Consider the following 13,460-nt stretch of genomic DNA (forward strand, 5'->3'; position numbering starts at 1 on the left):
GTCTAAAAATGAACTGAAACGCAGCCTTGGAATTTGTGCTCTGCATTTAACCTATCCAAGTGCACACACACAGTAGTGAACACACACCTTGAGCAGTGGGCAGCCATATTGCTGTGGCACCCAGGGGCCAATTGGGGGTTTGGTGCCTTGCTCAAGGGTCTCACCTCAGTCGTGGTATTGAGGGTGGAAGAGAGTGTTAACAAAGCTTGGAGATGCTGGGGATTGAACCCAGGACCTCATACATGCAAAGCATGCGCTCTACCACTAAACTCAATCCATGACTGGGGATGTAGCTCAATGACATTTATATACTTGAAATGTGCACCAAACACTACACACACATTTCATCAGTGGAAAACAATTAGATATGAAGATCAAATGTTTTATGTGACATAAAAATGGTTCAAGACGCACACGGGAAGGGCTTCCATGAAGCACGTTTGGCTTGAGATAAAAGTAAAGCGCTTGTGGTGCGAACCGCTTCATTGTTTTAACGTGCTGCTCAATTTATCTAGAAATGGTATAATAGTGCCTCCATTGTCTCGCGGTCCAGTTAAAACCAAGCCGGGGACCAGACCCCGACCGCGGTCCACCATTTGAATGGCTTGATAAAATGAACATTTAACACTAATGCAAATTATATAAAGATTAAAGTAACACTGAAATCAACTGCAAATAAGAGACTATTAAATGTCTACAAATCTCGGCAGATAATGATTAAACAAATTCAAAACAGCTTTACCAGCTTCACTTATAAAACCAGTTTATTTTCTTTATACAGCTACAAAAGTCCTTGAAATATGAATACATCAAGGCAGCCCTGATATAAACTGCAGGAGCAGAGATAATCCAGTCCTTCAGTCATCTAGTTCTGGTGCAGCATCACAACGCTCCTTACACTGAGACTGAGTTGCTTACTGACTTTACTGATGAAAAATTACCCACGTTGCTTACATTTAAGATTTCATTACGAAATCAAACGTATCTACAGCAACAGAGATGGCATGGCTTGGGCTAAAGACAAACATGACAGACAAACTGACAGGAAGAAAGAGCTCAGGTGAAAACACAGATAACTAGAGAGTGTTTTAAGTGTTTGGTTTCCATTATATTTCCTCCCATTATATACCCATGTTCACACTTAATGGGACCCCACTTATTACTCCACACACCCATATTTTATTACCTATTTGACTGCAACTTGGGGTGCTTTCACACCTGTAGATTGATTGTAATCATTTGAATCCCTGTTTCGGAACAAAGCAATGTTGCTTTTTATTCTTGGTGCGGTTCCCTTTCACACAGCAGTTTCTAAACGGACCAAATTTGTTAATACAAGTCATGCGCGAGTGAGCTGTCCTCTCATTGGTCAAAGTTCCATGGTTTATTTTCCGGGATTCCACGCATGTCATCCGTCAGGATGGAACAACAGCTTCGCGGGCTTATCGTTGTTGTTTTTTGTAGCTGTCGTTATATTAATTTATAATTTTGAGCAGGAGTCCAGGATTCATCGGGAAAACATTTTTTAAAATGTACCTACTATGAAGAAGAGCAATAAGACGGCATTATAAAATGAAAAAGTGTGCTCTGATTTTGAATGGCGAAGACGTACTCACACACATTCACAGGTTCATTTTGAGGTATTAGCAAAACAACAAAGCTAATGCTTTTCACGGAACTTACGTAATTACCCATTATACATTGTGATATAGCCTGGTTGTAAATTGAGCAAACATATTTTATTCATTTGATCACAAGATGTGAAAGATCCCTCGAAGTGATACAGGAACAGTCTATTTGTGATCCTATCAAAAAAACACATTTTAAACCCAAATCCGCTGCTCAGCTATTGTGAATTATATCAGTGATGCTTCTGTGAACCTCAAGATTGTCTTGTTTCTGCAAGTCTTTCCACAGTGATGGCACCGCAAAGGCTTCTCTCTGGTTTTATTACATGACTCAAACTGATAACTAAAAAAAACAGTTCTCTCATATGTGAAACCTCATGTGGTGTTTAAAGCCCAAACAAACCGAGCTAAGGGAGAAATGCACCAGGTTCCGAAACAACGGGCCAGGTGTGAAAGCACCCTTAGAATCATTGTTTACATACTATTTTAATTGTCACTTTATTCCGCTGCTCTTTACTATTACTTTTTACCACCAATGCTCCATTTTGAAGTACTTTTGCACACTTGATCTCATCTGCTTATTTCAACTCATTTGTTAATGCAATTACACGTTTTACACCGTACCCCTCTTTAAATCACACTATAATTTTCAGTTTATTGATTCCTTTTTATTGTCACCAGCACTGCGTTCTTCTTTATATCTTTTCCCTCTTTGGTAGTTTTCCCAAGACTTACGTTTATATGTAAATTGAGCAAACATATTTTATTAATTTGATCACAAGATGTGAAAGATTCCAAGCATTTACCCTACCCTTGACAAAATGGGGACAGAAGTGGTCAAAAGAGACAGTGATACAGGAACAGTCTATTTGTGATCCGACCAAACAAAACAAAACACATTTTAAACCCAAATCCGCTGCTCAGCTATTGTGAATTATATCAGTGATGCTTCTGTGAACCTCAAGATTGTCTTGTTTCTGCAAGTCTTTCCTGCAATTACACTTTTTACACCGTACCCCTCTTTAAATCACACTATAATTTTCAGTTTATTGATTCCTTTTTATTATCACCAGCACTGCATTCTTCTTTATATCTTTTCCCTCTTTGGTAGTTTTCCCAAGACTTACATTTATATGTAAATTGAGCAAACATATTTTATTCATTTGATCACAAGATGTGAAAGATTCCAAGCATTTACCCTACCCTTGACAAAATGGGGACAGAAGTGGTCAAAAGAGACAGTGATACAGGAACAGTCTATTTGTGATCCGACCAAACAAAACAAAACACATTTTAAACCCAAATCCGCTGCTCAGCTATTGTGAATTATATCAGTGATGCTTCTGTGAACCTCAAGATTGTCTTGTTTCTGCAAGTCTTTCCACAGTGATGGCACAGCAAAGGCTTCTCTCTGGTTTTATTACATGACTCAAACTGATAACTAAAAAAAACAGTTCTCTCATATGTGAAACCTCATGTGGTGTTTAAATGCTAATTTAGTTTTGAAACTCTTTCCGCAGTGACCACATATAAACGGCTTCTCTCCAGTGTGACGGTTTATGTGCCTGTCAAGGTTTCCTTTTTGGTTGAAACTTCTTCCACATTGTTGGCAGGTGAAAGGCTTCTCTCCAGTGTGATCGGACTGGTTGTTTTGGCGCGGATCCGAGCGCGATTGCCGTGATATGCCCAAACAAACCGAGCTAAGGGAGAAATGCACCAGGTTCCGAAACAACGGGCCAGGTGTGAAAGCACCCTTAGAATCATTGTTTACATACTATTTTAATTGTCACTTTATTCCGCTGCTCTTTACTATTACTTTTTACCACCAATGCTCCATTTTGAAGTACTTTTGCACACTTGATCTCATCTGCTTATTTCAACTCATTTGTTAATGCAATTACACGTTTTACACCGTACCCCTCTTTAAATCACACTATAATTTTCAGTTTATTGATTCCTTTTTATTGTCACCAGCACTGCGTTCTTCTTTATATCTTTTCCCTCTTTGGTAGTTTTCCCAAGACTTACGTTTATATGTAAATTGAGCAAACATATTTTATTAATTTGATCACAAGATGTGAAAGATTCCAAGCATTTACCCTACCCTTGACAAAATGGGGACAGAAGTGGTCAAAAGAGACAGTGATACAGGAACAGTCTATTTGTGATCCGACCAAACAAAACAAAACACATTTTAAACCCAAATCCGCTGCTCAGCTATTGTGAATTATATCAGTGATGCTTCTGTGAACCTCAAGATTGTCTTGTTTCTGCAAGTCTTTCCACAGTGATGGCACAGCAAAGGCTTCTCTCTGGTTTTATTACATGACTCAAACTGATAACTAAAAAAAACAGTTCTCTCATATGTGAAACCTCATGTGGTGTTTAAATGCTAATTTAGTTTTGAAACTCTTTCCGCAGTGACCACATGTAAATGGCTCAGTGTGACGGTTTATGTGCCTGTCAAGGGCTCCTTTTTGGTTGAAACTTCTTCCACACTGTTGGCAGGTGAAAGGCTTCTCTCCAGTGTGAATTCTTATGTGGTCTTCAAAGTGTTGTTTATGATTAAACCTCTTTCCGCACTGAGGGCATGTGTAGGGTTGCTCTCCAGTGTGAATTCTCATGTGGTGTTCAAAGTGTTGTTTTTGACAGAAACTCTTTCCACACTCGGAGCACGTGTAGGGTCTCTCTCTATGAGTTCTCATGTGGACTTCAAGGTTTCCATGTTGATCAAAACACTCTCCAACCTCATGTGGTGTTTAAATGCTAATTTAGTTTTGAAACTCTTTCCGCAGTGACCACATATAAACGGCTTCTCTCCAGTGTGACGGTTTATGTGCCTGTCAAGGGTTCCTTTTTGGTTGAAACTTCTTCCACACTGTTGGCAGGTGAAAGGCTTCTCTCCAGTGTGACGGTTTATGTGCCTGTCAAGGTTTCCTTTTTGGTTGAAACTTCTTCCACACTGTTGGCAGGTGAAAGGCTTCTCTCCAGTGTGACGGTTTATGTGCCTGTCAAGGTTTCCTTTTTGGTTGAAACTTCTTCCACACTGTTGGCAGGTGAAAGGCTTCTCTCCAGTGTGACGGTTTATGTGCCTGTCAAGGTTTCCTTTTTGGTTGAAACTTCTTCCACACTGTTGGCAGGTGAAAGGCTTCTCTCCAGTGTGACGGTTTATGTGCCTGTCAAGGTTTCCTTTTTGGTTGAAACTTCTTCCACACTGTTGGCAGGTGAAAGGCTTCTCTCCAGTGTGACGGTTTATGTGCCTGTCAAGGTTTCCTTTTTGGTTGAAACTTCTTCCACACTGTTGGCAGGTGAAAGGCTTCTCTCCAGTGTGACGGTTTATGTGCCTGTCAAGGTTTCCTTTTTGGTTGAAACTTCTTCCACACTGTTGGCAGGTGAAAGGCTTCTCTCCAGTGTGAGTTCTTATGTGGTCTTCTAAGCGCTGTTTATGATTAAACCTCTTTCCGCACTGAGAGCATGTGTAGGGTTGCTTTTCAGAGTGAATTCTCATGTGGCCTTCAAAGTGTCGTTTTTGACCGAAACTCTTTCCACACTGAGGGCATGTGTACAGTTTCTTTCTATGAGTTCTTATATGGACTTCAAGGTTTTCATGTTGATCAAAACTCTTTCTACACCGAGAACAGGTGTGAGGCTTCTCTCCAGTGTGAACGGTCATGTGTCTGTTAAGGCTTTCTTTTTTAATGAAACTTCTTCCACACTGTTGGCAGGTGAAATAACGTCCTCCTGTCTTTTTAGCCCTTTTTCTTGAGGAAGTCTTTTCAGTCTGTGAACAAGTAAAAGATTTTTCTCCATTTATGAAATGATCTTTCTCTTCCATTTCATTCAGTACTTCACTCTTCTCTTTCAGTGCCATCAGGTCTACGGTTTAAAAAGACAAACAAATGTTAATCCCAGTTTAATGACACAGAACACATCAAAACATTCAAATATGTAAAGTGTCAAACCTAACATACAACTGCATCTTATATCCACTAAGCAACTGCAAGAGGTGTTGCATGTAATCTGAGAAACCCTTCTCAATATTGCTAACTCTTCACTTACAGGTGCATCTCAATAAATTAGAATGTCGTGGAAAAGTTCATTTATTTCAGTAATTCAACTCAAATTGTGAAACTCGTGTATTAAATAAATTCAATGCACACAGACTGAAGTAGTTTAAGTCTTTGGTTCTTTTAATTGTGATGATTTTGGCTCACATTTAACAGAGTAGTAATACCGTTAAAACCTTAACGATACCCATCCCTAGTCACCGGCATGACAGGATGTGCAAAAGCAACTCAAAAAAACAACAACCCTGCTATCTTACTCGAATTTTAGTCTGAATAAAATGCTAGTAGCAGGGTTGTAAAATGAATAGATGTGATAATGATCATTTGATAAAATGAAGAGAGTGCGCCGTACGTTTGAGATCATTTTACTTTGTAGACGGTTTCCTATCCCGACACGGAGAGCGCTGAACGCGCCTCTTTAAATGGTTTTGTGGTGCTCGTTGTTGTATTTTAAAACACAATTGCAATGTTTTCAACTGACATTATGGCATTTAAAATAAAATTATCCCAAACGTAACTGTGGCACGTGTGGCTGTGCTGCGCAGTCAGTGAACCGCTTCCATCGGCGCTGCTGCAGCAAAACACAATACTCACATAAAAATATTTCATGTGAGCAATTATGACCAGTACTTAATTTAATCCTGCTGGATCCTGTTCCGGAAAATGTCAGATTTTTAATTTGTGCGTTCAGGTAGGCCTATTTGTTTTTAACAATCCGGCATTTACAGTGCATTAGATCGTGACAGTGCATGCTTGCGTGCATACGAGACGGAGCGAGCGCGGGTTTGGCTAGATGTATTTGGAGCTTATTGCTCACATCTCATTCGGCACAAATCCAAATGTTTCCATATTCGCAATGTATTTGAATTTTAAACTATTATTTATAATGAATGATAGGCTTGTACTTTACACGCATTCGCATATAGAAGGAAAAGATCATCCTCTTCACATGAGCAAAAACGTCCTTGGCATAACAGCAGAGTGGACCGGTATACTACGGTCTATTTAAACTGACCAGTGTAACCTTTTATATGTTTGGTTGACTGTTTCCGCAGATGATCAGAATAAAATACAGAGGGTTTCAAGACCCTTTAAACTGCGGCAGCTCCAGCTGTTTTAACTCTGGCCTGGTTTTATGGGGAACAACGATGCAACTGGATTCAGAGCCATCTGTAAGTTACAGCAGATAATAATCTTTAAAAATGTGTAGTGCTGCAAAAATTGATCATGGAAATAGTTAGCAAGCAAATTTAGAAGACAATACATTTAAAAAAAAGAGAAGCTGAAACAGAAAAACATGACTAAAGTTGTACAGCACACCGAATCATTTTATAAACACCTAAAAGAGGATACAATTTAACGTACAGAGTTTGCCTCGCTGCATCAGGTGTGTTCACAGTGCTTGTGCTGTTTGATGCAGGTGACTGCGTGAATATGGTTTTTTTCTCATTGCATTAGTTACATTCTGTGGTATGAATTGTCTTTAAAAGTGTCATTAGTGTTAATCATTTGTTGACATTGACAGAAATGAAGAATTTTGACCGATTCCAATTCTTCACGTCAATTACAGGAGACCTACCCCAAACAAATGCTGGAGAGGCCCATTTATTTTGTTTTTGTACTGTATATGCATTGTTAATGTGAGGATAGTTTAGGGCTCATTTTTGGGCAATATAATTTGGAATCCATATCGTAAAATCATCAGTCGCTTTTCTTTTGTTTGTCTGAATGAAAACGCAAATTCATTCGCTGCCAGCAGGAGGCGCTTTTGGAACAGCAGAAATAGCGCTTTCCCCAGTAACAGTAATCAAAGCAGCACAGCACTCACAAATGATTCTTTATCAAGTATTATTACACGGCTCTGTGGAATACTTCATTCTGATTGGTCAGTCGCGACATTCCGAGGTATGTTATCCCTCGATAACAACCGGTAAAAGCTAATAACACAGGCTCATCCGGGTAACAGCAGTCGGCGCTGTACTCTTGCTTGAACTATTTTTTCTTGGTGGAAGCTTTGCGTTTGTTTAGCTAATAAAATATTAAAACTCGATTCAAAATGGTGTACAATTATTTAATTATGGCACTCTCTCGTTCCATACAAACGCAGCTGCTGCCATTTTGCTACGATTGTTTTGTACGCTGTAATGGATTATAAGAGAACTAACAAACTGGTAAGGTTTTAAAACATTTTCGTCTTAATTCTTTTATTGCCTTAATTATTTTTGTGGTGAAATGTTGTGTAATAAGTGGTGTGACTGCACCGTTTCATTTAAATGTCCGTCTAGTTTGAATTTGCCGCTTGCTCGCAACTGCGGTCTTCACAGAAGCTTTGCGTTCAAATATTTCAACTCAAATCAATATTTCGCGTCTAATTATTTACTTATGTGGCAAGTAGCCGTGTAATAAGCGGGATAATGTACATCCAGCCGGTTGTTATCTCAGAATAAACCCCTTCAGGCTGATACAAGACCTGATCACCCTGTCGGGGTTTATTCTGAGATAACAACCGGCAGGATGTACATTATCCCTTACTTATAGGAAAAACAAAATGAAAATGACATCAAAGCTTCTTTGAGTCGGTTCCCTTCAAAGATGCATTAATATAAAAACACCCGTGCCTCATTTTGATTTTTAAATGTGCAGTGCTCCTGCTAATTCAACGAAGTCAAAACCTTTTGGAAAATCTATTTTTGGCAGTCAGGTTTGATATCGTGGTGGGCCGCCACAAATATATCAATGTATAGGAAACGTTGTCATTGTATATTGTCGCATATGCCATTTAATTAATAATAATACATATTTTTAACTGTAATAGGCAACACATTTTTAATCTTCCAATATGTGATTGGTTAATTTACATTCAGCTGAATTAAAGGGGTAAAAAAAAAAGATCACAAGATCCACAGTGTAGGCGTTAGTAAATATTGTGTTTATTGGCCATCTCTTGGCTCTATGTGCATAATAACATTGAAAACATAAAATTAACAGCCATTATGTCTACCTATATCTCCATTAACCCTCTGGGGTCTGAGGGTGTTTTAAGGCCCTGGAGAAGTTTTGACATGCCCTGACATTTGTTTTGTTTTTTCCAGTATCTTAAAAACATATTAATGGCTAAAGTCTCATAACAAACTGGGCTAAAATATGTGAGCAGCATGAAAGTGCATGTTTGTGTTTTTAAGAAAACAACGTTTATGCGTGGTTAGTGAAAAACTACAATTTTTGTAGTCACTGAAATAAGGCCATAAAACACATACAGAATATTTGTTCACAAGACTTTTGAGAACTGGACGTGGTAGCCTATAGTTTTTGCTACAAAATGATGTGAAAATCATCCTGTTCACTCGTTCACAGAGAACAATATATTGATTTAACTTTTGTGAGACATGATATGTGTTAGAAAGGTGTATGCAAAGGAGTGACAATGGCCATGGTTTAGGTGTTAGAATGAGCTCACAAAAGCATGACTTAGCATCTTAGAGAGATTAGCATGTTCAGAGTTGCTAACTTATTACTAACGTAGCTTACAGTTAACCTGATAGTTGAAGAGTCACATTAGAACACATGGCAACCAGTTAGCATGCTAACCATTTAGCATGCTAAGCTAGGTAGCATAAATCAACAAGCCCAGGCACGGTCTACTTTGGAGAGGTATTTCTCGGGAACGGTAGTGAATATCAAAAATCTGTTCAGTCATTTCTGTGCGGCTCAGTCCAAAGATCATATGATCAGATTTTGGACAAAATTTGTAGAAGTAGTTAAAAAAAAAACTTGTTTTACTTCAATATGGCGGACAGACATACTGATGGAAAATTACAAATGAGATATTGTCAGAATCGACATAACCCAGGGAATGACTGGACATAAAAATAAAAAAAGTTTGGAAAACATTTTCAAAAGTTATGTTTTTGCAAGAATCATTATATCTCTGGAACACTAGGTGGCGCGGTCTTCAAACTTCCGAAGTACCTCCAGGACATGGTGTTGATGATCCTTTTTGTGCAGACATGTCAAATGGTTTAAAACAGGGCTGTCCAAACTCTGTCCTGGAGGGCCGGTGTCCTGCAAAGTTTAGCTCCAACCCTAATTAAACACACCTGAACCAGCTAATCAAGCTCTTACTAGGCATAGAAACTTCCAGTCAGGTGTGTTGAGGCAAGTTGGAGCTAAACTCTGCAGGACACCGGCCCTCCAGGACCGAGTTTGGACAGCCCTGGTTTAAAAGATATTGCAATTTATGTCAAATATCAAAATGGCAGACACATGGTTCAGCCAATCCTGGCAAAATTGATATCCTCAGATTCGGCATGACCCAAAGAATCCATAGACAGAAAGATCATGATTTTCTGACTAACTGTTCAAAGTGATTAGGAAAAATAGCCATTTTTGGTATCTCATGATCCATATGTGGCATGTACCTTTGTACATCTTTGGCATGTACCCTCAGATCATGGTGTTGATGAAGTGTACCACGTTTTGTGTCGATTGATCAAAGTTTGGCCAAGATACAGCATCTGAACCGATTTCGGGTCAACCTTGGTAAGTTCACAACATCATAACTTTTTTTTCACCAACAAGTCAAAAAATTCTGTTCAGTTATTTCTGTGTGGCTCAGTCCAAAGATTATCTCTGCCAAGTTTCAGAAGAATTTGACAAAATTTGAAGGAGGAGTAGCGGACAAAACAGAATAATGTACTTTTCAAAATGTCCGCTACTGTAATGGGTGGAGTCTTAATGTAAGCTATATAATTTGATCATCATGAAGAGAGGAATCTGGTGTACTAAGTTTCATTTTTCTAGAACAAGGGGTTCAAGAGTTATTACCATTTTAATGTTGAATTTTTGAACTGGTGGTGGCGCTATAGAGTTGGTCCTAGAGACCCCAAAGTTGATCAGATTACTACTCATGGTCATCACTACAAGTGTGCCAATTTTCATAATTTTCCTATGTTCCGTTCATAGGGCTGCCCATAGACTCCCGTTGGACGAGAAGAATAAAGAAAATGTACAGATACAATAGGGGCTACAGTATATTAGACTCGGATGATCAGTTTTAAAACATTTGAAAAGTAAATCACGTAAAGATTGTTTTCAGTTTATGATGTTACTACTATCTCCAAACAGGAGAGGTCTCTAGTTTTCAACCACTCCCCTTATTATTTTCAGCGTAGTAGGACTTGCACTAACGTAAACATTCACTAACATTAGCAAATAATAAATGAAAAACGGACCATGAAAACAGTATTTTCCAGTCAAGGTGGTAAACAGATTTTTTTTACCAAGTTCAAGGGAATACCCATATGTTTGGCAATCTGTATTTTTATTTAAATCGCCTTCACACCACTGCTCACAAACAACGGGGACGCCAGAGTTGCACTTGCCTTAAATTTCAAAGGTAAAATTCATAGTCAATAAAACCTTTTAGCCAAATGCATGACAGAAATGTTTGCACTGAACTATGTTCTTAGGGTTTCCGCAAGTCTTTAAAAGTTTTCAGGCTAATTGTTTAAATTTAAAGGGGTCATATGATGCGATTTCAATTTTTCCTTTCTCTTTGGAGTGTTACAAGCTCTTGGTGCATAAAGAAGATCTGTAAAGTTGCAAAGACTAAAGTCTCAAATCCAAAGATATTATTTATAAAAGTTAAGAGTCAGCCACACCTACCTAAAACGGCTCGTTCGAACACGCCCCCACATACCTACTTTTTTTAACTTTAAACCGCATAAACACATTTCATTACACCAAATAATGTTCTTTTTAGCGGCATCATATGACCCCTTTAAGGAAGGGCTGTGCAAAAAATCGAATGCGATTTTGAATGCAATTTTGTGTAGCTTGTCAGTGAACTACGGCTATGTGTAGTAAATGCCGCTCCATCTGAAAGCACGTGCTGGAGATTTACTACTAATCACCAGAAGCGGCTTTACTGACGAGATGCGCATGAAAATCGCATTTGATTTTTTGCACAGCCCTAATTTAAGGCCATGAAAACTCTAGTATATTTCTATATTATTATGAAATCTGCTATATTATTAAGCCCATCTGCTATTTTTGCTATATATTTTTAAATGTGAACCGGTGGATTGACAAGAAGCGAATGCATTATAAAAATCTAAACAATTAAGTCACTAAGATATATTTATGTTATTTAATATAATAATTGATTGATAGTAATTGTTTAAATGAATATAATAACTGATACTTTTGACGCATCCCTTTTCTAAAAAACATGTTTAAAGGCTGAAATGTGAAGTGCAGGTCTTAAAAAGGTCTTTAAAATGTTTAAATTTGATTTTAAAAATCCTGCAAATACCCGGTTATATTATGGTACCATTTGGAATAACTATTTTTTTTAATAAGCCCTTTTTAACTGTCCTCTCAGGTTGTTTTGAGAATGTTCTGTAGGCCACTAATGAAAAATAGGAACCCTGTAAATTAATTTGTTGCAAATTTACAGACAATGCAATTGAGATGTTTACATTGGCTTGTTGGGGTAATATTTCTGTCCACTGACAACAAAGTTTCCCTTTGGAATTAGCATAACTGCACAAGTTTTATAGTTAATAGAATCTTTAAAAACAAATTACATTAATTACACTTGAATTTTCTTCAATAAAAACGAAATTGAGTAAGACGGTGTAAAAGGTGTGTACAAAAACTTGTGCCAAACACTTGGACAGTGTACAAAAACTTGTGCCAAAGGCAAATGAATTGAGAAAATGTACAGGGCTGCGTTTCCCAAAAGCTTCGTAAGCCTAAGAAGTTCGTAAAAACGATCGTACGACTGATCTTAGTATAATGGTCTGTTTCCCAAAAGCATCGTAACTTAAGTAGCACTTGAATATCTTCGTAGATCTACGAGTGCTCTGGAGTAATCGTAAAGCCCTAAGTGCATCGTAAGAAGACAGATTTATGCGGTCACCTGCAGGACAATCGGCAGATTACACCTTTAACTTTATTCAAGTGCAATGTGATTATAATATAAAGTTTTGATTGTACTTTATTCTACACTTTATTACTATATTAGGCTACTTAATTTTTTTTATTTGTATTTTTTTTATGAATTTATAAATGAAATAATTAAAAAGGGCAGAAAAAATAGAAATACACATCTAAACTGAATGACTGAACCAAAAAATAAATAAATAAAAAATTTAATTAGTAATGTAGGAAATATGCTTCAAAGACTGGGGGAAAAAATCTCTCAATGACTTAATGACGTGCACGAAAACCAATGTATTGGACCCGGAAATTACGTCTCTATATAGATATTATATAGCTTACTATAATATATATTTTTGTATAAAGTATATTGTAGCCTATATTTTTATGTAAAGTATAATATTATATTATACGTATAAATGTAATATAATATAATATAATATAATTGTTATTATATCCGAGTTGTCTGGAACGCAGCATTAGGTTAACATTTCAATAAACGGTCTGGAACGCAGCATTAGCTTAACATTTCAATAAACGAGCGTTTACTACAATTACGAGCCATTCTATAAGCTGACATTTCAGCACTTGACAAACGGATAGCGACTCCTAAGTAGCACTTAAGCACGGCTATGCGCGATTGCGTTAAGTGCATTTTTGGGAAACGCACGTGAAACAATAACGAAAGGTCGTAAAATGACTCGTAGAAAACTCTCTTAAAGGCAGAGTGAGGGATTTTTCAAAAATGCTTTAAAAACTGATTCGGGCCGAATCGCAAAACAAACTTGTAGCCAATCAGCAATAAGGGGCGTGTCTACTCGTG

General features: G+C 37.7%; 1 protein-coding gene across 2 annotated transcripts in view; it reads right to left on the bottom strand.

Moving 5' to 3' along the window:
- Positions 1-1,822: 1,822 nt before the first annotated feature.
- Positions 1,823-13,460, bottom strand: part of LOC107718507 (gastrula zinc finger protein XlCGF57.1-like) — a 12,085-nt gene continuing 447 nt past the window's right edge. Inside the window, exons 2-3 of one of the 2 annotated variants that reach the window (XM_016525608.1) lie at positions 4,376-5,504; positions 1,823-2,002 (exon numbers count right to left, since the gene is read on the bottom strand). In XM_016525608.1, the coding sequence (XP_016381094.1) occupies positions 1,990-2,002; positions 4,376-5,504 (1,142 nt within the window). In that variant the 3' untranslated portion in view covers positions 1,823-1,989. The remainder of the gene's footprint in view (positions 2,003-4,375; positions 5,505-13,460) is intronic. The other variant, XM_016525609.1, reaches the window with a different exon arrangement.

The sequence above is a fragment of the Sinocyclocheilus rhinocerous genome, unplaced genomic scaffold (genome assembly GCF_001515625.1).
Source record: "Sinocyclocheilus rhinocerous isolate Xijiao unplaced genomic scaffold, SAMN03320098_v1.1 scaffold723, whole genome shotgun sequence".
Lineage (NCBI taxonomy): Eukaryota > Metazoa > Chordata > Actinopteri > Cypriniformes > Cyprinidae > Sinocyclocheilus > Sinocyclocheilus rhinocerous.